The following is a 23,886-nucleotide window of genomic DNA, read 5'->3' on the forward strand; positions in this document are numbered from 1 at the left end:
TTTTTTAACAAATCTCTTGAATGAATGATTCAATGACTCACTCATAAACACTTCACTTGTTTCCATTACTGGATGAATCAGCGTTTTTGAACAAATCTCATGAATGAATGATTCAATGACTCACTCATAAACACTTCACTTGTTTCCATTACTGGATGAATCAGCGTTTTTGAACAAATCTCATGAATGAATGATTCAATGACTCACTCATAAACACTTCACTTGTTAAATCAGCATTTTTGAACAAATCTCTTGAATGAATGATTCAATGACTCACTCATAAACACTTCACTTGTTTCCATTACTGGATGAATCAGCGTTTTTGAACAAATCTCTTGAATGAATGATTCAATGACTCACTCATAAAGACTTCACTTGTTTCATTGCTGGATGAATCTGCATTTTTTAACAAATCTCTTGAATGAATGATTCAATGACTCACTCATAAACACTTCACTTGTTTCCATTACTGGATGAATCAGCGTTTTTGAACAAATCTCATAAATGAATGATTCAATGACTCACTCATAAACACTTCACTTGTTAAATCAGCATTTTTGAACAAATATCTTGAATGAATGATTCAATAACATACATTTTTAAGTCATTTGTCGCCACCTACTGGTGTAACAATATAATTGATACAATCGCTATTTGAAGCGCCAAGTTACTTTCAAAGGTGATTTGCTCTATTTTGATCCCTACCACAGACATCAGTGTTTATATCGAAACTATAAACTTTTATCCAGTACTTTAACTGTGATAATTTGAATATTTTTAACACAGATACTGGTTGAATACACTGTTTATGAAGCCGTTTCATACCTAAACAAGACAACGACTCTCTCTGGCTCAGTGGCGGCGCCAACGCATATTTCAATGTTTCAGTGTGATTATGTAAAGGTTTAACAGAATTGTTGTCATTTAGGAATGAGATTGCATGGGTGTTTCAGTAGTGTTGCCACACGCGTTATTAAGCATTATCGGATTAAGAAGACTCATTATTTTGTGAGAAACACTCACATTCTGTATAACACAAAAACAGCCATTCATAAATCTGTAAAATATCCACAGAATCAAACGTCTATCATTAGAGTAACAGTAAGGCCTGTGAGTTTGTCTAACTATAGATTGCATGCAGCTGCAGCGCAGGACTCACTTCACTGAAGGAGGCCCCTCATTCACTGGCTTTATTCTCTTCAGGACGTCCCAACGCACTGGACCTACTTCACGTTAACAGTCTCTGGAGTCACACAAAGACACGGCCAATGAACTAGATGCACAAAGCCAGTGCTGTGAGCGAGAACAAACCAATGCTCTCTCTCTCACGCATTCTCACACTGTCAGCTGCGACGGGCCGAATCAAGCCGGTTCTGTTTTTGTCTGCTTTTCCGTTCCTGCCACATTTCTGGAGAACTCGAAACACACGCCTCAGTTCATGCCATAAAAAACAAAGGATGAAACGACGTCGACTTAACGAGGAAGCGCTTTTGTACTTCAAAGAGTAAATAAAAACAAGATGTTATCACCAACAAGCATTCAAAGCAATAATTCAGCAAATGTACTCATTCCAAACCTGTAAGTTGTTATTTTCTCAATAGAACATCTTCAAAACATCTACCTTTGTTTTCCAAGGAAAAAAATAACAGCATACAGGTTTGGAAACAACTCTGAGGTGTGTAAGTAATGATAGAAGTTTTGTTTTTGGCTGAACTATTGCTTTAAAGGATTAGTTCACTTCTGAATGAAGATTTCCTGATGATTTACTCTCCTCCATGTCATCCAAGATGTTCATGTCTTTCTTTCTTCAGTCGAAAAGAAATTAAGGTTTTTGAGGAAAACATTCCAGGATTTTTCTCCATATATGCTCCTTTCCAACATGATCACGTCATGCGTGGAGCATCGCAGAGCAGTGCAAGACGAGCATTTGTGGTTAAAAAGCGTAGAATGTTTATTTTTTGGTTTCTCTAGATAAGACTCTTATTCCTCATCTGGGATCATGTAGAGCTCTTTGAAGCTGCACTGAAACTGACATTTGGACCCGTTGAACCCCAGTGAAGTCCACTATATGGAGAAAAATCCTGGAATGTTTTCCTTCATTTCTCTTCAACTGAAGAAAGAAAGACATGAACATCTTGGATGACATGGGGGTGAGTAAATTATCAGGAAATTTTCAATTTAAATTCATCATGAAATGGAAGTTGTGCTCCTCTTTTCTTCCCTATTGTGACGTATATCCAAGTGAAACTGCTTCGCAAACAAGAACAAATGTAGGTTTGTTCTTGTTTCTGAAGTCATCAGAGAAGAGAAGAGATGTCGCTACAAGAGGGAGGGGAAGTTAATATAATAAACACTGCAAATATATATCATAATGACTACTAGAAATGCTATAGTGATTGTGTTGAAACTAAAAACAGGTTAATCGGATAACCAAGTGATGAGACAGATTCCTGAGGTCTGAACGAGACAGAGTCTCAGTGCTACAGCCCATCTGGCCTACAGCCCTTCTTAGTGTCCCAAAGCTCATAATTCAGTCGGGAGCTTTTAAATAGTGGTAAACATCCGTGGAAGTGGCGCCTCTCTCTCCTCATCTGCCTGTTTGAGAGTGGAAACCCAGAGAGCCGACACAATACAGACTATTCTGCTCGCTCAAATCCTCCACATCTATTCAAACATGTGCAGGACATATTATACAAGACTTTATATCGAGACTGAAGCACAACTGATGGGTCAGATGCAGCTGGCGAAAACAATGCAAACTAAATGCAACTAATCATATAATCAGACTTGAAAGGGAAGATAAAACGCCTCATATTTCTTTTGCTGTTGATGCCAAAGTTTTTGCATCCTACTAAACTCTTGTCAGAACATTGTCAGATTAGACCAACCCGATCTCACGGCAATTCATACGTATTTTACGAGGTGGCTAATTCGTACGACCTGACTTGTATGATTTCATACCTTCGTTCATCTTCAGAACACAAATTAAGATATTTTTGATGAAATCCGATGGCTCAGTGAGGCCTGAGCAATGACATTTCCTCTCTCAAGATCCATAAAGGTACTAAAAACATATTTAAATCAGTTCATGTGGTTCAATATTAATATTATAAAGCTACGAGAATATTTTTGGAGCGCCAAAAAAAACAAAATAACGACTTATTTAGTGATGAACGATTTCAAAACACTGCTTCAGGAAGCTTCGGAGCGTTATGAATCACCGTGTCGAATCAGCGGTTCGGAGTCACGTGATTTCAGCAGTTTGACACGCGATCCGAATCATGATTCGACACAAAAGATTCACAACGCTCCGAAGCTTCCTGAAGCAGTGTTTTGAAATCGTTCATCACTAAATAAGTCGTTATTTTGTTTTTTTTGGCGCTCCAAAAATATTCTCGTAGCTTTATAATATTAATATTGAACCACATGAACTGATTTAAATATGTTTTAGTACCTTTATGGATCTTGAGAGAGGAAATGTCATTGCTGGCTATGCAGGAGCCATTGGATTTCATCAAAAATATCTTAATTTGTGTTCTGAAAATGAACGAAGGTCTTACGGGTGTGGAACGAAATTTAATTTTTGGGTGAACCTTTAAAACAAACGAGGCGAACTACATTCAAATGAATGGAAAATTCAATTTTCTTAATCGCAAGTGAACCACCAGCTAACGTTCTCAGAACGTTCTCTCAAGGTTCTCTCAAACTTATGAGCAAAAGTTCTTCCAGTAACGTTAATAGAACGTTTGTTCAAAGTTATCTGGTCTTTAATGTTCTCAAAACGTTAGCACAAAACATTATTTATACATCGTTCATGTACTGTAATTTTTTCTGAGACGTTTTAGATGTTTTAAATGTTACTACTTGTTTCACAATGTTCAGAGAAGATTCAAAAGTAACGTTCCCATAATGTTGCAAAATTATAAATTAGAATGTTTCCTTAACGTTCGAATAACCAAGTAAAAACTTTTTAAAAACGGACGTTTAGAACGTTCAGGGAACATTCAAAAGTAACTTTTCATTATGTTGTAAAATTCTAAAATCAAATGTTTCCTTAACGTGGGAACAAGCAAGAAAAACGTTTTAAAACATTTTAAACAAACTGAACGTTTTCATTACTTAATGGGAACGTTATCAAAACGTTCTAATAACTTATTTTTGTTAGCTGTGCAACAGAAAAACAATAAAAGCAAACTGTTGTCAAACTGCAGGCTGTGATTGCGTTCACCTCAGTCTACTCTCGTTTACAGCTGACATGAGATGCGGTTGCGGTTGAAATCTCTTTAGTGTAATCCATAATCTCACTTCTCAGAGCGGCTCAGTTACCCAGACTAATGCTGACCGCTCGAACTGTGTCAAAGAAATGCAAAGACTTTGCAGAGAAACAAAGAGCGAAAGACGCGCGCGTAAACTTTCCCCGTCTGAGGGAAAAACGCTCAAAATTTGGAAATGCGTTTAATAAACTGCTTGTCTAATTCACATACCCATTTTTCAAGCGTCCCAGCACTTCTGCAGCAGTCGCATCAACTGTTGAGTGTTTCACGGGTAACGGGAACACCGACTCCGCGAGCGAGCGCAGACTGACTGACACACTCACGCGCAACTCTGAGTGCAGTAGGTGCACGGGCGCGTGACGTCAGCAGCAGGGATTACCCTCCCCTCCCCCTCCCACTGCCCTCCTGCTGAAGAGGAAGAACATCATTTTATAATAAGAACAATAAAGATAATATCAATGACAATAATAACAAATATTATTTTATTGAAAATTGAACATTGAACATTTTGAAAATTATAAATATAATTTCATAAGAATAAGTTCAAATGTCAAATATTAGCTGATATTTTATTATTTTTATTATTATTATTAACCATCATCATTATTATCATTATTATTATGCTAATAATATAAGTTCAAATGCCAAATATTAGCTGATATTTGGAATATTCTTATTATATTCAATTATTATTTATTATTATTATTATTACATTATTAATGTTACTATTATTAAAAATAATAATATTTTATTATTATACAAATAATATAAGTTTAAATATCAAATGTTTCCTGATAATTTCATTATTAGCTGATATTTATTTTAATAATTATTAATATTACTATTGCATTATTATTAATGTTAATATCAATAATGATGATATAATAATAATAATAATAATTATTATTGCTCAAATTATACAAGTTAGCTGATAATTTTTTATTATTATTATTATTATTAACCATCATCATTATTATCATTATTATTATGCAAATAATATAAGTTCAAATGCCAAATATTAGCTGATATTCTTATTAGCTTCAATTGTATTAATAATAATAATAATTATTATTATTATTATTATTACATTATTAATGTTAATATCAAAATTATAATAATTATTATTAATATTATTATACAAATAATATAAGTTCAAATGTCAAATGTTTCCTGATAATTTGATTATTAGCTGATATTTATTATTATTAATAATAATTATTATTATTGCATTATTATTAATGTTAATACCAATGATGATGATATAATAATAATAATTTTTATTATTATTCAAATAATACAAGTTCAAATGTCAAATATTAGCTGATATTTTATAATTATTATTATTATTATTATTATTATTAATAACCATCATCATTATTATCATTATTATTATGCAAATAATATAAGTTCAAATGCCAAATATTAGCTGATATTCTTATTAGCTGATATTGTATTAATAATAATAATAATAATAATTATTATTATTATACATACATATAAAAAACATATAAAAAGGTATAAATACCTAAGTTTAAATGTCAAATGTTTCCTGACAATTTCATTATTAGCTGAAATTTTTAATAATAATAATAATTATTATTATTATTATTATTGCATTATTATTAATGTTAATACCAATGATGTTATAATAATAATAATAATAATTTTAATAATAATTATAATATATTATTATTATTATTATTATTCAAATGTCAAATATTAGCTGGTATTTTAATATCATTATTATTATTATTATTATACAAATAATATAAGTTAAAATGTCAAATATTAGCTGATATTCTATTTGCTGAAATTTTATTAATAATAAAAATAATAATTATTAATAATAATAATAATCAATAATAATAAGTATAATTATCAATTATTGCATTATTATTATTAATGTTAATGCAAGCGATAATAATACTAATAATTATTGGCAACGATAATAATACTAATATATTATGCAAATAATATCAGTTCAAATGTCAAATATTATCTGACTATTTTATAAGTTGACTAGTCACAACATGACCAGTTCATTCACTGTAAATAACATCATTCATCATTTATTAGTTATTAGGTTAATATAGATCATGAGAATCGCAGCACATTGAGTTGTGCTCTGATCTAATCGGTATTCATGGAGCATCACTGGCAGATTGAGCTTCAAGGCCTTCAAGAGCTGAATGATCCAGCATTTCGTATCCAAGGAGCCTGAAGCACCCGAATCACAAGCCCTTTCAGAAAAGGCCAAATGGCTTTAGTGAATGGAAAATCGAAGAAAGAATCGAGGGCAGGATTCTCAGGAACAGTTTTTTCAGGGTCTCGATTTTTATACCTATGAGAGTTTTTCAGATTGTTCCCAATGCTGTAGGCACGTGACAAACTCCAAGATCGCTGTCAAGAGCTTCGGTCCTAACGCTGCTTGTGTATTTCAGTCTTTTATTGGTTATTTGCTATTACAAAAGCATCCGATGTCCTCTGAGACTTCAAGCATGCAAAAACAGATGTTTGTTTTGGATCAAGGCTTAAAATAACTGAGCGTAAGTGAACTTGTTTTGTAATTTTGGCCATGACTGAGTAGCTTTAATTGTGCCAAAGGTCATTATGATGATGAAGATGTAATCGTTGGCTTGACTAGGATGTGCTGATGTGATCGAGACCTTTTAAACCCTTCCACACCCCCTCAATGTGTTAAAAAGGTGTGTTAAAATACTCTACAATCTTTGAAATACCTTGAAAAATGTTAATGAGTGTCTCTCCAGCAAAAACTGCAGTATTCATTTGTACCAAATCACAAACGTTTACTGATATGTATCAGTGTTATTATTAGAAACTAAAACTAATAAAAAATTACTTTAACTGAAATAAAATTTCATTAAATATTTCAGTAAGTTGCCAGGGCAAAAGTTGAAGTAAAATAAATAGACATATTACAGGTAACACTTAATCCTTTATATATAACGCAATATAAAGGTATTTTTGCAGATTCCTTGTTACATCTGAAATTGGTTGTTTGTCATGTGTTTTAATTAGTGCTGTCAAATCGATTAATCGCATCTAAACATAAAAGTTTGTAAATATATATACATTTCTGATGGGGAACAGGTGTGTATGATTTGCAGTTCAGGAGGTGATGAGGAAGTGAGTGCAGGTGTGGGCCAGGGAGGATGATGGGAAATGGAGTCCAGAACAGAAGAGAACCGTGACATATACATGCACACATAAATTTTAAATAAATACAAATAAACTTTTATTTGAGATGTGATTAATCGCAATTAATCGATTGGTGTAAGTAAAAAATATAAACACACATATATTTACAAACATTTGTCAGATGCAATTAATTGCGATTAATCGATTTGTGTAAGTAAATACACACACACACACACACACACACACACACACGTATTTACAAACTTTTATGTTAGATGCGATTAATCGATTTGTGTAAGAACATATATATATATATATATACATACACACACACACACACTTAAAAATTTTTGTTAGATATGATTAATCGCGATTAATCAATTTGTGTAAGTGAAGATACACACACATATGTATTTACAAACTTTTGTTTATAATCTATTAATCACGATTAATCGATTTGTGTAAGTGAGTATATATGCACACACATTTACAAACGTTTGTTTATAATCGATTAATCACGGTTAATCGATTTGTGTAAGTGAATATATATGCACACATATTTACAAACGTTTGTTTATAATCGATTAATCACGATTAATCGATTTGTGTAAGTGGATATATATATATATATACACACACGCACGTGTATTTACAAACTTTTGTTTAGAATCGATTAATCACGATTAATCGATTTGTGTAAGTGAATATATATGCACACATATTTACAAACGTTTGTTTATAATCGATTAATCGCGATTAATCGATTTGTGTAAGTGGATATACACACACACACACACACGTGTATTTACAAACTTTTGTTTAGAATCGATTAATCACGATTAATCGATTTGTGTAAGTGAATATGTATGCACACGTATTTACAAACTTTTGTTTATAATCGATTAATCGTGATTAATCGATTTGTGTAAGTGGATATATATATGCACACGTATTTACAAACTTTTGTTTATAATCGATTAATCGCGGTTAATCGATTTGTGCAAGTGAATATGTATGCACACGTATTTACAAACTTTTGTTTATAATCGATTAATCGCGATTAATCGATTTGACAGCACTGTTACACTGCCCTCCGAAAGTTTAGAAACGCCCTAGAAAAGTGGGGTTTTGGACAATATTGGCATGAATCCTTTTAAATTTGTGATAATTTTGCACTGATAAGGGAAAACACAAACTATGAAAACATATTTTATTATATAAACAGTTTATACATAGAACAAACTTAAATTTTCAATCCATCAAAATATCCAGCATTAGCAGCTATCTGACCTAAACTTGGTTCTAATTGGTTCATTGTATTCTAAACTTAATTGGCAATCAATTGTTGAAGCTATTAAGGTGTGCTGACCCAAAAATCTTTTACAAACCAGTAACCAGCATCACAGCTGGCAAAGGGGCATGTCTGAGTCAAAGAATGATAAGGATTTATGCTGATATCATCTAATACCACACTTTGCCAGGGGTGTTTCCAAACTTTTGGAGGGCAGTGTATATTTACAAACTTTTATGTTAGATGCGATTAATCGCGATTAATCGATTTGACAGCACTAGTTTCAATGCATTATACTTTCTAATGAGATCATACAATGCATCATAAGGTTCATAATTAATGCATTAAAATACTTTTATAATGCATTATATACAAAGCCTTTAAGTAAAGTGTTAAACTAATAACTAATAAAATGGACAAAGAGCAGACAAAACTAAAACTAAAATTATTATTATTTTTTTTTTTTCAAAATATCATAAAGCTGTATTAATGATACTTAAATGGCATGGTATCCCTTTAATTATTTCCCTCAAGAGGCCTAAAGCTTCCGTCCTCATCTGAAGCACCTCTGCTGAAGAAAATACTCTCTGTTTTCAAAGAACCTCATTGAGCTGAATTCCTTCCTTTAGTGCCACAACAGAAGCTTTACAAATACATGTTTGGTGGAAATAGGTAAAGACGCTCCATTGATTGCTACAAACTTCAAATCCAAAGGAACTGTGAGGCAACAGATGAGAGAAAACCCCCGGGAGAGTCTGAACTACGTGACTGGAATGATTACATCATGAGTTTAAAACATCGCCATGGAGACCTGGAAAGTTTGTTTTGCGTCCCTCTTTGACAAGGATTTTCTCATTTATTGCAGTAGAATCTGACAAACAGCAGCCTGGCTTTATGGAGTGTGTAGAGTTTTTATAGTAAAAAAAGAGAATTAGTAAAACTTTGAATGCTGAATTGATATGATATGCTTTTAAAAGTTTAATTAAGCCTTGCATTCAAACAGACATCTTTATTTTTTTCTGCCATGAAGAAGAGCAAGATAAACATCCAGAAGTCTGACACAAACAGGTCTTCTGAAATGCATAGCAACAATACAGAACAACCACATAGCAATACCCTGGCAACCACCCAGAGTACCCCAGCAACCATGTAGCAACACCCTAGAAACCACTCAGAATACCCTAGCAACACCCTAGCAACCATTCTGAATATCAGTTTTTCTTCCACCAGGAACAGCCTAGTAACTGCATAGCAACACCATAGCAACAACCCAGAATACCCTAGCAACTAAACAGAAACATCCTTGCAACCTCCCAGAATACCCTGGCAATGACCAAAAACAGCCTAGTTACTGCATAGCGACACCATAGCAACCACCCAGAATACCCTAGCAACCACATAGCAGCACCATAGCAACCATTCAGAATACCCTAGCAACACCATAGCAACCACCAATTACAACCTAGCAACTGCATAGCAAACACACAGAATACCCGAGCAACAGCATAGCAGCATCCTAGCAACCTCCAATCTGTTTTTCTGATAGATTATATGGACTTCACATACCAATACCCTGGCAACAACCCAGAATACCTCAGCGACCACCAAGAACAGCCTAGTAACTGCATAGCAACACCATAGCAACTACCCAGAATACCGTTGCAACCACATAGCAACACCCAAGCAATCACTCAGAATACCCTAGCAACCAGTCAGGATATCAGTTTTTTTATAGACTGTATGGCTTTCACATAGCAATACCCTGGAAACCACCCAGAATACCCAAGACAACTGAACAGCAACATCCTAGCAAACTCCCGGAATACCCTAGCAACACCCTAACAACCACCGAGAACACCCTAGCAACTGCATAGCAACCACCCAGAATACCATAGCAACCGCATAGCAACACCCTAGTAACCTCCTAGCAACCACTCAGAATACCCTAGCAACACCCTAGCAACACCCACCTAGCAACCATCCAGAATATCAGTCTGTTTTTCTGATAGACTATATGGCCTTCACACAGCAGTTTCCTGGCAACCACCCAGAGTACCCTAGCAACTGCACAGCAACATCCAAGCAGCCTCCCAGAATACCCCAGCAACCACAAAGAACACCCAAGCAACTGCATAGCAACACACTAGCAACCACCCAGAATACCCTAGCAACCACATAGCAACACCCTAGCAACCACTCAGAATACCCTAGCAATCATCCAGAATATCAGTCTGTTTTTCAGAAAAGCAAAAGTTTAAAACTACTTCAAACTGTCTGGTCAGGATTTCTCAAACCAACATCAAAGTTTGTCTTGGTTAACTTTTTCATCTAAATCATTCAATAGCAAAGAGAAAAAACAATCAAAATAAGGCCATAAGGGATTGATGTATAATGCTTTATGGAATGAACATAATTCTTATAGGCTGCATTACACTGCAGTTCAAGATTCAAGATTTTCTTTGTCACAAACATAGTTATACAGGATGCAACTCCCAGTGAAATTAAATAAGTATAAATAAAAAGTAGGTAAAAATGGTAAACCAAGACAAACATAACTTTACAATAAGGTTTCATACAACGAACAATACTTCTACATGAAGTTTTCTTGTTTCATCAGAATGCGTACTTTTGAGTGACTGTCAGTGGAGAAAGATGATTTATACTGCTGCTGACCAGTGACCAGCAGAGGTTACCCAAACCACACTAGGACTTCTTGACAAGTTTGGTTAAATGCAACCTAAATAACATCCTCATAAAGATGTTTTCTTCTTCATGGCTCGAGAGGCTCATGGAAACAGAAAATGCGAGCAGGATTTAAAGCAGCACATCTGTGTGTTCGGCATGTCAGATGTTTGACCTTCATTCAGCTGATTTATATACGTTTGACCTTTGGATGAGGAACACATTCAACCACTGTCTCTAACTGTTCCTGTTAAAGCCCAGAGTTACAGTTTAAGCCATCGAGACATTGTGACTGTTAGGGCTTGTACTTGAGTACTGACGTTATTTAGGTATAAATGACTGAAAACTGGTTATTTGCTTGAAAAAAGATACAACAACATAATCTATCTACTTGAAATAAGAGTATTTTCTGCTCACCAAGGCTGGATTTATATGCTCAAAAATACATTGTGAAATATTATTAGAATTTAAAATAGCAGATGTTTGCGCTGAAGTTCAGTGTGCAGAGGAGATGCATCGGTTCGGTGAATTCAGTGTTGACCGTCAGTATAAGTGATTCAACAGCTGTGTGTCCTTCCTTTGGCATTTTAAATGTGATGAAATATAGTCTCTGAAATAGACCAAAATCTAAAATATGTATCATATTTGGATTACACAGTTTTAAAATAAACAAACTAATAAATTTAATGTGATGCATATTTGTCAGTCGTGCATAAATGAATGTAAGTGTAACTATGGAAGCCTGTTTCCGCCACTAAAAAAAAAAAAAAGAAAAAAAAGATGAATTGCGACTTTATATCTCAGAATTATGACTTTTTATCACGCAATTGCGACTTTATAACTCACAATTCTGACTTTTTATCACGCAATTGCGACTTTATATCTCAGAATTCCGACTTTATATCACGCAATTGCGACTTTATGGGCCCTATAATACACCCGGCGCAATGCGACGCAAGGCGCAGCGCAAGTGTGTTTGCTAGTTTGCGTCCGGCGCCGTTCGCGTTTTCCCGTTCAGCGCCACGTCCTTAAATTAGTAAATGCATTTGCACCAGTTAGTGCGTCCATGGGCGTGCTGGTCTAAAAACGAGGTGTGTTCAGGCGCATTGCTATTTTAAGGAGCTGAAAATAGACTGTGCCATAGACCAACTCAAACCTGGTCTAAAGTCTAAAGCCAATGGCGCAATATTTTTTTGTTAGAGCGCGTTGGTAGAAACTGCGCCTCTGGGCGCGTCCACAGTGCGCGTTGACTTTGCTTATTACACACAGGGATGCACATCACACAAACATGCCAAATATTAAAAACAAAAGGATTACAGTGTAAAAGAATGTTATTGTGTAGGCTACATAAATATAAAAATGTAACTTCGTTTACCTTCTAACTAAACGTTTAACTTTGCGCACGAGCAGATCGGTTTCTTTGCTTGAAAAGCGTTCAGCTTTTCCGCCAACAAATTCCGGCATGTAAATAGCAATCCGCCATGGCGCGAGCGCATCTTGCTCTTAAAGGGAATGGGAGATGACACTCTGATTGGTTTATTGAACGTTACGCCGATTACTCATTAAGAGAATAGGGAACAACCCATTTCAAAAATGCGCCCCGGCGCACGGACCGTTTTTCCGTCGTTAAAATAGCAAAAGTGGATTTGGACACGCCCTGAGTGCACCTGCGCCGTGCGCTTCACACTTTGCGTTTAGATCGTTAAAATAGGGCCCTATATCTCAGAATTCTGACTTTATAACTCGCAATTGCGACTTTACATCTCAGAATTCTGACTTTTTATCACACAATTGCGACTTTATATCCCAGAATTCTGACTTTATAACTCGCAATTGCGACTTTATATCTCAGAATTCCGACTTTATATCATGCAATTGCGACTTTATATCCCAGAATTCTGACTTTATAACTCGCAATTGTGACTTTACATCTCAGAATTCTGACTTTTTATCACACAATTGCAACTTTATATCCCAGAATTTTGACTTTATAACTCGCAATTGCGACTTTATATCCCAGAATTCCGACTTTATATCATGCAATTGCGACTTTATATCCCAGAATTCTGACTTTATAACTCGCAATTGCGACTTTATATCCCAGAATTCTGACTTTATAACTCGCAATTGCGACTTTATATCCCAGAATTCTGACTTTATAACTCGCAATTGCGACTTTATATCCCAGAATTCTGACTTTATAACTCGCAATTGCGACTTTATATCCCAGAATTCTGACTTTATAACTCGCAATTGCGACTTTATATCCCAGAGTTCTGACTTTATAACTCGCAATTGCGACTTTACATCTCAGAATTCTGACTTTTTATCACACAATTGCGACTTTATATCCCAGAATTCTGACTTTATAACTCGCAATTGCGACTTTATATCTCAGAATTCCGACTTTATATCATGCAATTGCGACTTTATATCCCAGAATTCTGACTTTATAACTCGCAATTGCGACTTTACATCTCAGAATTCTGACTTTTTATCACACAATTGCAACTTTATATCCCAGAATTTTGACTTTATAACTCGCAATTGCGACTTTATATCCCAGAATTCCGACTTTATATCATGCAATTGCGACTTTATATCCCAGAATTCTGACTTTATAACTCGCAATTGCGACTTTATATCCCAGAATTCTGACTTTATAACTCGCAATTGCGACTTTATATCCCAGAATTCTGACTTTATAACTCGCAATTGCGACTTTATATCCCAGAATTCTGACTTTATAACTCGCAATTGCGACTTTATATCCCAGAGTTCTGACTTTATAACTCGCAATTGCGACTTTACATCTCAGAATTCTGACTTTTTATCACACAATTGCGACTTTATATCCCAGAATTCTGACTTTATAACTCGCAATTGCGACTTTATATCTCAGAATTCCGACTTTATATCATGCAATTGCGACTTTATATCCCAGAATTCTGACTTTATAACTCGCAATTGCGACTTTACATCTCAGAATTCTGACTTTTTATCACACAATTGCAACTTTATATCCCAGAATTTTGACTTTATAACTCGCAATTGCGACTTTATATCCCAGAATTCCGACTTTATATCATGCAATTGCGACTTTATATCCCAGAATTCTGACTTTATAACTCGCAATTGCGACTTTATATCCCAGAATTCTGACTTTATAACTCGCAATTGCGACTTTATATCCCAGAATTCTGACTTTATAACTCGCAATTGCGACTTTATATCCCAGAATTCTGACTTTATAACTCGCAATTGCGACTTTATATCCCAGAATTCTGACTTTATAACTCGCAATTGCGACTTTACATCTCAGAATTCTGACTTTATATCACGCAATTGCGACTTTATATCCCAGAATTTTGACTTTATAACTCGCAATTGCGACTTTATATCCCAGAATTCTGACTTTATATCACGCAATTGCGACTTTATATCCCAGAATTTTGACTTTATAACTCGCAATTGCAACTTTATATCCCAGAATTCTGACTTTATAACTCGCAATTGCAACTTTATATCCCAGAATTTTGACTTTATATCACGCAATTGCGACTTTATATCCCAGAATTTTGACTTTATAACTCGCAATTGCGACTTTATATCTCAGAATTCCGACTTTATATCATGCAATTGCGACTTTATATCCCAGAATTCTGACTTTATAACTCGCAATTGCGACTTTACATCTCATAATTCTGACTTTTTATCACACAATTGCAACTTTATATCCCAGAATTTTGACTTTATAACTCGCAATTGCGACTTTATATCCCAGAATTCTGACTTTTTATCACGCAATTGCGACTTTATATCCCAAAATTTTGACTTTATAACTCGCAATTGCGACTTTATATCCCAGAATTCTGACTTTATAACTCGCAATTGCGACTTTATATCTCAGAATTCCGACTTTATATCATGCAATTGCGACTTTACATCTCAGAATTCTGACTTTTTATCAGGCAATTGCGATTTTACATCTCAGAATTCTGACTTTTTATCAGGCAATTGCGACTTTATATCTGAGAATTCTGACTTTTTATCACACAATTGCGACTTTACATCTCAGAATTCTGACTTTTTATCAGGCAATTGCGACTTTATATCTCAGAATTCTGACTTTTTATCATGCAATTGCGACTTTATATCTCAGAATTCTGACTTTTTATCATGCAATTGCGACTTTATATCCCAGAATTCTGACTTTATAACTCGCAATTGCGACTTTATATCTCAGAATTCTGACTTTATATCATGCAATTGCGACTTTACATCTCAGAATTCTGACTTTTTATCACACAATTGCGACTTTACATCTCAGAATTCTGACTTTTTATCAGGCAATTGCGACTTTATATCCCAGAATTCTGACTTTATATCATGCAATTGCGACTTTACATCTCAGAATTCCGACTTTTTATCACGCAAAGGAGATATAAAGTCGCAATTCATCTTTTTTTTTTTTTTTTTTTTTTTTTTTTTTTTTTGTGGCGGAAACGGGCTTCCATATGTAACTGAATGTGTTTTAATACAGAATAACCAGGTCTCATACATTCACCCAAAAATGAAAATTCTGTCAATCCTTTAATCATTAAATCTGACTGAATTTTTCTCTTTCTCTTTTTTTTTTTGGGGAGTGCATATTCTGCTCGACATGAAGAGAAGAAACGAGAGACACTATAAAATCCACATCAATGTGTGTTATAGCGGCGTTCACAATGAGCTGAGGGATCAGGATGTGAGAGGAACAAAACAAAATTCCTCACATTTTTCAGACAGAGCATTTTTAATGAATTCTACAGAGCGGATCGAGTGGAAAAGCGTGCGGCCTTTTTTTTTTTGGAACGCAGAGCAACCAACTTTCCAATAACGACAGAAACAGACACAGAGGGGCAGAGAGGCACCATGGGAGTGTGTAACACTGAAGACCTTCTAATCTATCAAACACACACACACACACAGATCCGCGGGGAGAGAGAAAGCACTCCGGCCGGCCTCACAGCGGGGGTCTGGGAGTGGAAATGCAAGGAATATCTGTGTGAATCTCCACACTGAAAAACAATGTGTCGGCGTTCAGTGGATCTGACGGAACTTACATCAAACCCTGCTCGTCCAGAAGTTACAGGAGGTTTCTGTGCTGGTTTGCATGATGAAACTGCTTAACTACTTAAACTATAGTATAGAAGCTCCAGATACATTCTCAGAACGTTCTCTCAATGTTCTGAACAGGTAACATATTGAATGGAGTGATAGAATGTTTGTTATAAATAGAATGTATATTAATAAATAGAATGTTTGTTATTTGGTTCTCAAAATATCAGCACAAGAATATTATTTATGCATCATTCATGAAATGTGTTTCCTGAAACATTTTAGTTGGACATTCGTCTAATTTCCACATCACACCACTAGATGTCTCTGTCACCACAGTTATCATCTCATGTATCCAGACATTTGAATATCAGCATATAGTCTATCTATGTATTTTTAGAGCAGAAAAATAAATGCATTTTAACATGATTCAGGTCCAGGGATCTTCATTAGGACTGTGTTTCCAGAGTAATTAAAGTGCAGGCGAATAATCAGTGACATGGAGTGAATAAAACCAGCTATAAAATCCAAGTATGGATCAAACTATAACCTTTCAACTTGCAAGCTTTTAAACTATTTGAAACTTTCAGGACGCTGTCAGAATGTGTGGTTCTTCATGCCTGTCAGCTGGCAGTATGTGATTATTTAGAGATCATGAAGGCATGAACGTCTCGCTCGGATCGAGTCAGTCTAAACACAGGAGACACAAAAGAGACGTCCCAAGAGACGAATCCATCCTGAATCCTGAAATATCTCTGTTTGGAAATAGATTAAAGATTGAAAAATCATTTGTTGTTTGCCTGCGTTTGTAGCCTCGGATGAAAATACCTGAATAATGTGTATGCAAATATTTCAATGTCTACATGTAGCCTATTCAAAATGTGTAGCTTTATAAGTGAAATTTTTATTTTTAGTGTGGATGTGTAAACAGAAATGAGGTGAACGATGAGCCGTAGATGTCATCAGGTTGTTCTGAAAACATTATGAACACAGTCATAAAAGATGCACCATGTTTTCATTTACGCAGTTTAACTGTTCCAACTACACTAGAATTTGACCTTATTTATTTAAAAGTTTGTTTTATAGCACTCTAAAGTAAAATGCATTTTAATCTGCATACTAACAAAATTATGTTGTAAAAATGCTGTGATGTGCAATGTTTAAAAAAGCATTAAAATGTCCAGTTTTCTTCTTGTGATTAGAATGTTATTTAAAAGGTTATAATAATGTTAGTACAACGTTCTTTTACTCACAATATAGGCTAACATTCTTTGAACGTTTATTTGTAATATTTGAAGAAGGTTCATATTAACATTCAGCAAATATCAATGACAAACTTCCTAAATCTTGTTCTCAGAAGAATTTATCAAGTAAAAACATCATTCCGAAAACGTTCTAAGGGTCCGTTTACACAAGTCAAGTCACCTTTATTTATACAGCGCTTTTTACAATGCAGATTGTGTCAAAGCAGCTTTACATTGATAACTGCTGAATATTTTTGTACAGCTTAAGTAAATTCAGTATTGATTCATTCGGTTGTAAAAATCAATAATTAGTTCATTTATCTATGTATCAGCACTGGGGAAAACATTTGCATACAATGGTGTCAATGCGGCAGATCAAAAACATTGTTGAATATCAAGTGTCCCAAACTAAGCGCCAGTGGCAAGAAACCCAAACTCCATCAGGTGACAAAACAATGATAAAACTGGAGAGAGAAAAAACGAACAGCGAACAGTGCATGATTTATGATTCAGGCAGCGTTACAGGTCACAAGACTTGGTTTTTAACTAAAAATGCAAAACATAAAAAAATAAAACTTTTTTGTCATTCATCATTTATACGACAAAGGCATTTTGGGGGCCTGAAAACGCAAACTTTTGAAAATCGGTTTCAAAGTGCAAGTTTTTGAAAACGATATCGTTATCGTGCCTGTGTAAAAACTACAAAAACGCGATTTTTTGAAAACTGTGACGTCATGCGCATGCTTATTAGGCTACTTGTTCAGTCTATGGCTATGGCATGTTCAGAAGTGTTTCTTTACGAAGTGACAGTATACGGCGTTTTAGTCATTTAGCCGCATGAACAGGGAAACGTTTCGAAAAACACGAAGGAAAAACTTTTCGGTTTTTAAGTAGGCTATGCATGTAAATATGCCCTAAAAATGCAATGATATGCATTCTCATGAACATCATGAGAATGCATATCATTGCCTAATAATGTTAAAAGAACATTAAACATTATTTAAATCATATTTATAATCTCAACATTTATATAACCGTCCTTTACAAAACATCATTACCTGTGTAGATGCAGTTTGATTTCAGATTTTCATTAAATAATTTTATGTAATCTTGAGGCTCTAAATGTAACTGTAAAAAGCAAACTTTTTATAGGCAACTTAACAACTCCCTATTAACGATCTCATATATCAACTCATCATATGAAATAGCGATTTTATGATTCGTAGAAAAACGCACGAATGAGAAAAATAATTACGAACTGTCACCGGACTGTGTTTCTCAAGAGAAATATTTTGTTCTGATTTCACTCTTAAGGTGTGGTTACATTTACCGTTCAGTAATTTTATTTCAATGTGATCGGAAATCCACGCGATCGGATATTTCGCGTGAGGGCGGAAGATTTTTGTTAAGACAAGAAGCACAAAACTTGCTCTTAGGAAACTTTAATAACTAATATGAACAAGCATGATAACATGCATTCTTTCTCACTCTTCTCACTTACTTCCTATATATATATATTACTCAGGAAACTCGAGTGCCATCTAGTGGTGCATTAATGTAAGGACGTCACAATTTTTTTAAGGCTGGCCTATCAAATTCTCACATAAGATGATCCGTGGCATCAAAAAGATTGAAAGCCCCTGCTCTAAAACATGACGTGACTTACCTCTGTCTGGATCTGAATTATTAATGCCTCGGAGAGAGCAGTAAAACACCATTAGTGTGAGGGAAGAACAACTCCGTCAAACAGACTTTCTATCTACATTTCATCGATTGACAAGTTTAGTCAACACAACACGACGCTCTGGCGAATCGGACTATTGTATTCGTTTGCTTTCTTACTGCTCACATAACACTGACGGCTTACTTTTTCAAAAATAAAATTATTTAAGGGGACCCAACACATCATACATTTATTTAAATTTCCTTCCCTGAGGTCCACTTATAATGTAAAGTTTCTTTTGTTGGCGATAAATGTGGTTTTCGTAAACATTTTAAGGTGTGGTTACATTTATTTGTTCGGCGAATTGTCGCGGGCAAAATCCAGTCAACGCGATCGTGAATTTTGCGTGAATGCGAAAGATTTCCATATATATAGGCTAAAATACAAATAAATAAGCTATAATAAAATTTATAAAAAATGAGTCTTCATCAGGTAATCAAGTTTTGATCTGATTTATTCCTCAATAACTTGGAAAGCTGCATCACGTGACGCTCATAAAGTGCCGTTAAAATGATTCAGATCAGACTGAAATTATTAGGGATATTGTTTTCAGCAAAAAAACGATGTTCTTCCTCAGTGTTTCTGTCTTGTTTTCCAGTACAAACATCTAAACATCCTTAAATCAAGATACAAGAAGAGAAATTACTGAAAATGTATCAATATTAAGAGGGTTTCTGCTTAAAACAAATATATCAAAATATCTGCCATTTTAGGGTTCATTTTATTAATATTTAAAAAATAGTTGAAAAACTATTGAAAAAATATATGAAAAAATTTAACCCAACCACTGGGTTAGATCAACCCAACTTGGGTTGTTTTTTAACCCAGCATTTTTTTGAAGCATTTTTGAAACATTTTTCATTAAAAAAGTCTTAATATCTCCAGTCATTTCTCTTCTCCAGTAAATGTCTCTTGATTTAAGAATGCTGGAAAACAAGGCAGAAACACTGAGGAAGAACAGTCAGGCCGGATTGTGTTCACACGCTGTTCAGCGTATCTGAGTTCAGACAACCACTTTCACACTGATCAAACACACTCAGATGGACTCAGATCTGCATGAAAAGCTCAGGTGTGAAAGCCAAAGCAATAAGACTTGAGGAGTTTTGCTCAGATTCTCGCCATGCTGCCACTTTAAAGATCTATTTGTCATCAGATCGTACAGTTCGCTTATCAGTGTGTGTCTCTCGGTGACGTTGCCATGGTAACACTGTTTACAGCCTGCTGGTGTTCTAAAAATGGCCCAGCGATGATGGCAGAGGCAGAGCGATGTAGGGTAATGTGAAAGATGAAGAAATGTCATGTCTTCTTCATTATCAACATTGGACCCCATCCTAAAATTTAAAAGGCATCTATCTTTTATAAACACCTGATTTATGCACTGAAAGCACCCTCTGGTGTTCGTCACGTGGCTGTCAAAGATGAACACAATTTTTTATTTTATTTCAATGAAACTAATGTAATATATTTTGGTTCGATAATGTTTTTTATTTAATATTTTGCATTTTTAGGGGATTTCATGGTACTAAATTATATATATGAATGGTTGGTCCATTTATTACCTGTTAAAGGGGTCATGAATTGAGAAATCAACGTTTCCTTGAGCTTTTGATATATAAGAGGTCGATAGTTCATGACCCCTTTAATCACTTTTTGAGCATAGACCTGAAAATGAAATTTCCAATTTAAACTGTCATAAATCTTGAATGCTTTGGATCACAGACTGAAGTTGGGTCTCTTTTAAAGAACACATTATTGCTGAAGTGAAAAAAAAGTGTATTATTATGAAAAAATGCATAAAAATACTATTTTAAATATCTATATGAAACATATATTTTAAAAAATATGATTTACTCTAAAACTGCAAGAAATTCAAAGCCACAAATCTAAACAAGATGTGTTCCAAACTTGAGATTGATATATCAAAAAATGAGCTTTTAGTAAGATTTTGTTTGGGCGCAGTACCAAACGCTTCCACTAGACGCTCGAATAATGTTCATGATTATTTGTGTTCACATAGCAAGTGCCAAAACTTTTACCAAGTTTCATACCATTCAGATGAAGTAAAAAATTCTAAACAATGTTACATTTTTTGGTCAGAAATGACCGAAGAGCAGCAGAGAGTTAAAATCTTAAAGCATTATGTTTGTTCAACTGCAGGAAAGACAAGGACTTCAGTAGTCCTCCACTCTCCTTATTTCCTCCTGTTTTCTATTTCCATTCAAATCGCCGGCACTGAGCTCTCAAACCGGCAGCGTAAAGGAGCCTTTGTTATTTTAATTGCTGAAGAGCTCAAACCACCTCAGTGAATATTCAGTCCGGAGCTGAGGAAGCTCCGATCTAATCGCTGTGTGAATGAATGACAGAATGCGGTTGTTAGAGGAAAGTGACTGTGATACGATGGATCTGCAGAGGCTGTTTGCTTACACTCAATGTGAGCGTATGAAAGATGCACACAGGGCCGCTTGTCTAATGCCATCAACACTTCAAGCTTTTAGAAGCTCCATATGTTGCCAAGGCAACCAGCGGGAAGAGGAAATTAAACAGGAACCAAGGATTATGAGGAGTGTCCCACTCGAGGAATATAAACAGTTTACATATAGTAGTGGTCAGACGTAACAACCCAGCGTTTGGGTAGTTTTTGTGTTACCCAGATCCTGGGTCAGATGTAACAACCCAGCGTTTGGGTAGTTTTTGTGTTACCCAGATCCTGGGTCAGACGCAACAACCCAGCATTTGGGTAGTTTTTGTGTTACCCAGATCCTGGGTCAAACGTAACAGCCCAGCGTTTGGGTAGTTTTTGTGTTACCCAGATCCTGGGTCAGACGCAACAACCCAGCGTTTGGGTAGTTTTTGTGTTACCCAGATCCTGGGTCAGATGTAACAACCCAGCGTTTGGGTAGTTTTTGTGTTACCCAGATCCTGGGTCAGATGTAACAACCCAGCGTTTGGGTAGTTTTTGTGTTACCCAGATCCTGGGTCAGACGCAACAACCCAGCATTTGGGTAGTTTTTGTGTTACCCAGATCCTGGGTCAAACGTAACAGCCCAGCGTTTGGGTAGTTTTTGTGTTACCCAGATCCTGGGTCAAACGTAACAACCCAGTGTTTGGGTAGTTTTTGTGTTACCCAGATCCTGGGTCAGATGTAACAACCCAGCGTTTGGGTAGTTTTTGTGTTACCCAGATCCTGGGTCAGACGCAACAACCCAGCGTTTGGGTAGTTTTTGTGTTACCCAGATCCTGGGTCAGACGCAACAACCCAGCATTTGGGTAGTTTTTGTGTTACCCAGATCCTGGGTCAGACGTAACAACCCAGTGTTTGGGTAGTTTTTGTGTTACCCAGATCCTGGGTCTGATGTAACAACCCAGTGTTTGGGTAGTTTTTGTGTTACTCAGATCCTGGGTCAGACGTAACAACCCAGTGTTTGGGTAGTTTTTGTGTTACCCAGATCCTGGGTCAAACGTAATAACCCAGGGGTTGAATTATTTATCACAGGCTTTTTGCGCCCTCTTCAGGAGAGAGCAGTGCAGCTCCATCAATTTGGTGCATATCTTTGGTAAAATACAGGTTTGTGTATGTTTTATTTTATCTAAAAAAATCCTTATTGTTCTGTATATCATTTAACTTTATGCAAAGTAACATACAGGGCATGATGTGAGTCTCCTAAATGAGTGTTGTGTCTTTTTGTGTGATGGAAACACCTGATGCCTTGCATAAATTTTATGATCTTATTCAAAAAGATACAGAATATAAATACTTAGGATGTTAAAATATGTTCTCAGAATTGTACATTGATTATTTATGGACAGGTTATGGAGTCAGTCACAGCATTTTTCGGCTACGAGTGAAACGCAGACAGCGGCCTGAAGTTAGCAATTCCCCCACCAGATCCAGTGCCGTTACGGTGGAAACAGACAACAGAGACTGGTTGATTACACTTGAATTATCTCTAAATGTTTAATTTTTACTTCTGATATTTGTTAAACAAGCTTATATGTAGGGAATATGTGTTAAAACAATATAAAATATGCTATACTATACAATATGATCGAAAATTAAGGAATTATCATGCAAACCAGTGGTTGTGTGAATTAATTAAAAAAAATTTAGAGAATTTAAGTTTATGTATTAATTCATGTATGAAGTAAATAGAAAAAGACTGTACATACTTCAGAAGGATCCCAGTGTCGGAAACAAGTGGATGGTTTATTTGAATGGAGTCCCGGATCACGTTGGAGGATTATATGTTTGTTCGGAGCATTTGACGGAGGCACAGTGTAATGGAGAGTTTGCAAAGAAACTTTGGTTGACAGATGAAGCAGTCGACTGTATTGGATCTGCAGCTGCATCACAAACCATAAGTAAATGATTTCATAATGTTTTGTCTGTAAATGACAGTTTTATATGTTTGTTTT

At 35.3% G+C, this 23,886-nt stretch overlaps 2 protein-coding genes across 4 annotated transcripts in view; both read right to left on the reverse strand.

The window, feature by feature from the left end:
• Nucleotides 1-4,575, reverse strand: part of gpm6bb (glycoprotein M6Bb) — a 47,554-nt gene extending 42,979 nt beyond the window's left edge. For all 3 annotated transcript variants that reach the window (XM_067409376.1, XM_067409378.1, XM_067409377.1), the window contains exon 1: nucleotides 4,485-4,575. In XM_067409376.1, coding sequence (XP_067265477.1) covers nucleotides 4,485-4,488 — 4 coding nt within the window. In that variant the 5' untranslated portion in view covers nucleotides 4,489-4,575. The remainder of the gene's footprint in view (nucleotides 1-4,484) is intronic.
• Nucleotides 1-23,886, reverse strand: part of fancb (FA complementation group B) — a 108,788-nt gene that overhangs the window by 26,306 nt on the left and 58,596 nt on the right. The gene's annotated exons all lie outside the window — the stretch shown is intronic.

The sequence above is a fragment of the Chanodichthys erythropterus genome, chromosome 14 (genome assembly GCF_024489055.1).
Source record: "Chanodichthys erythropterus isolate Z2021 chromosome 14, ASM2448905v1, whole genome shotgun sequence".
Taxonomy (NCBI): domain Eukaryota; kingdom Metazoa; phylum Chordata; class Actinopteri; order Cypriniformes; family Xenocyprididae; genus Chanodichthys; species Chanodichthys erythropterus.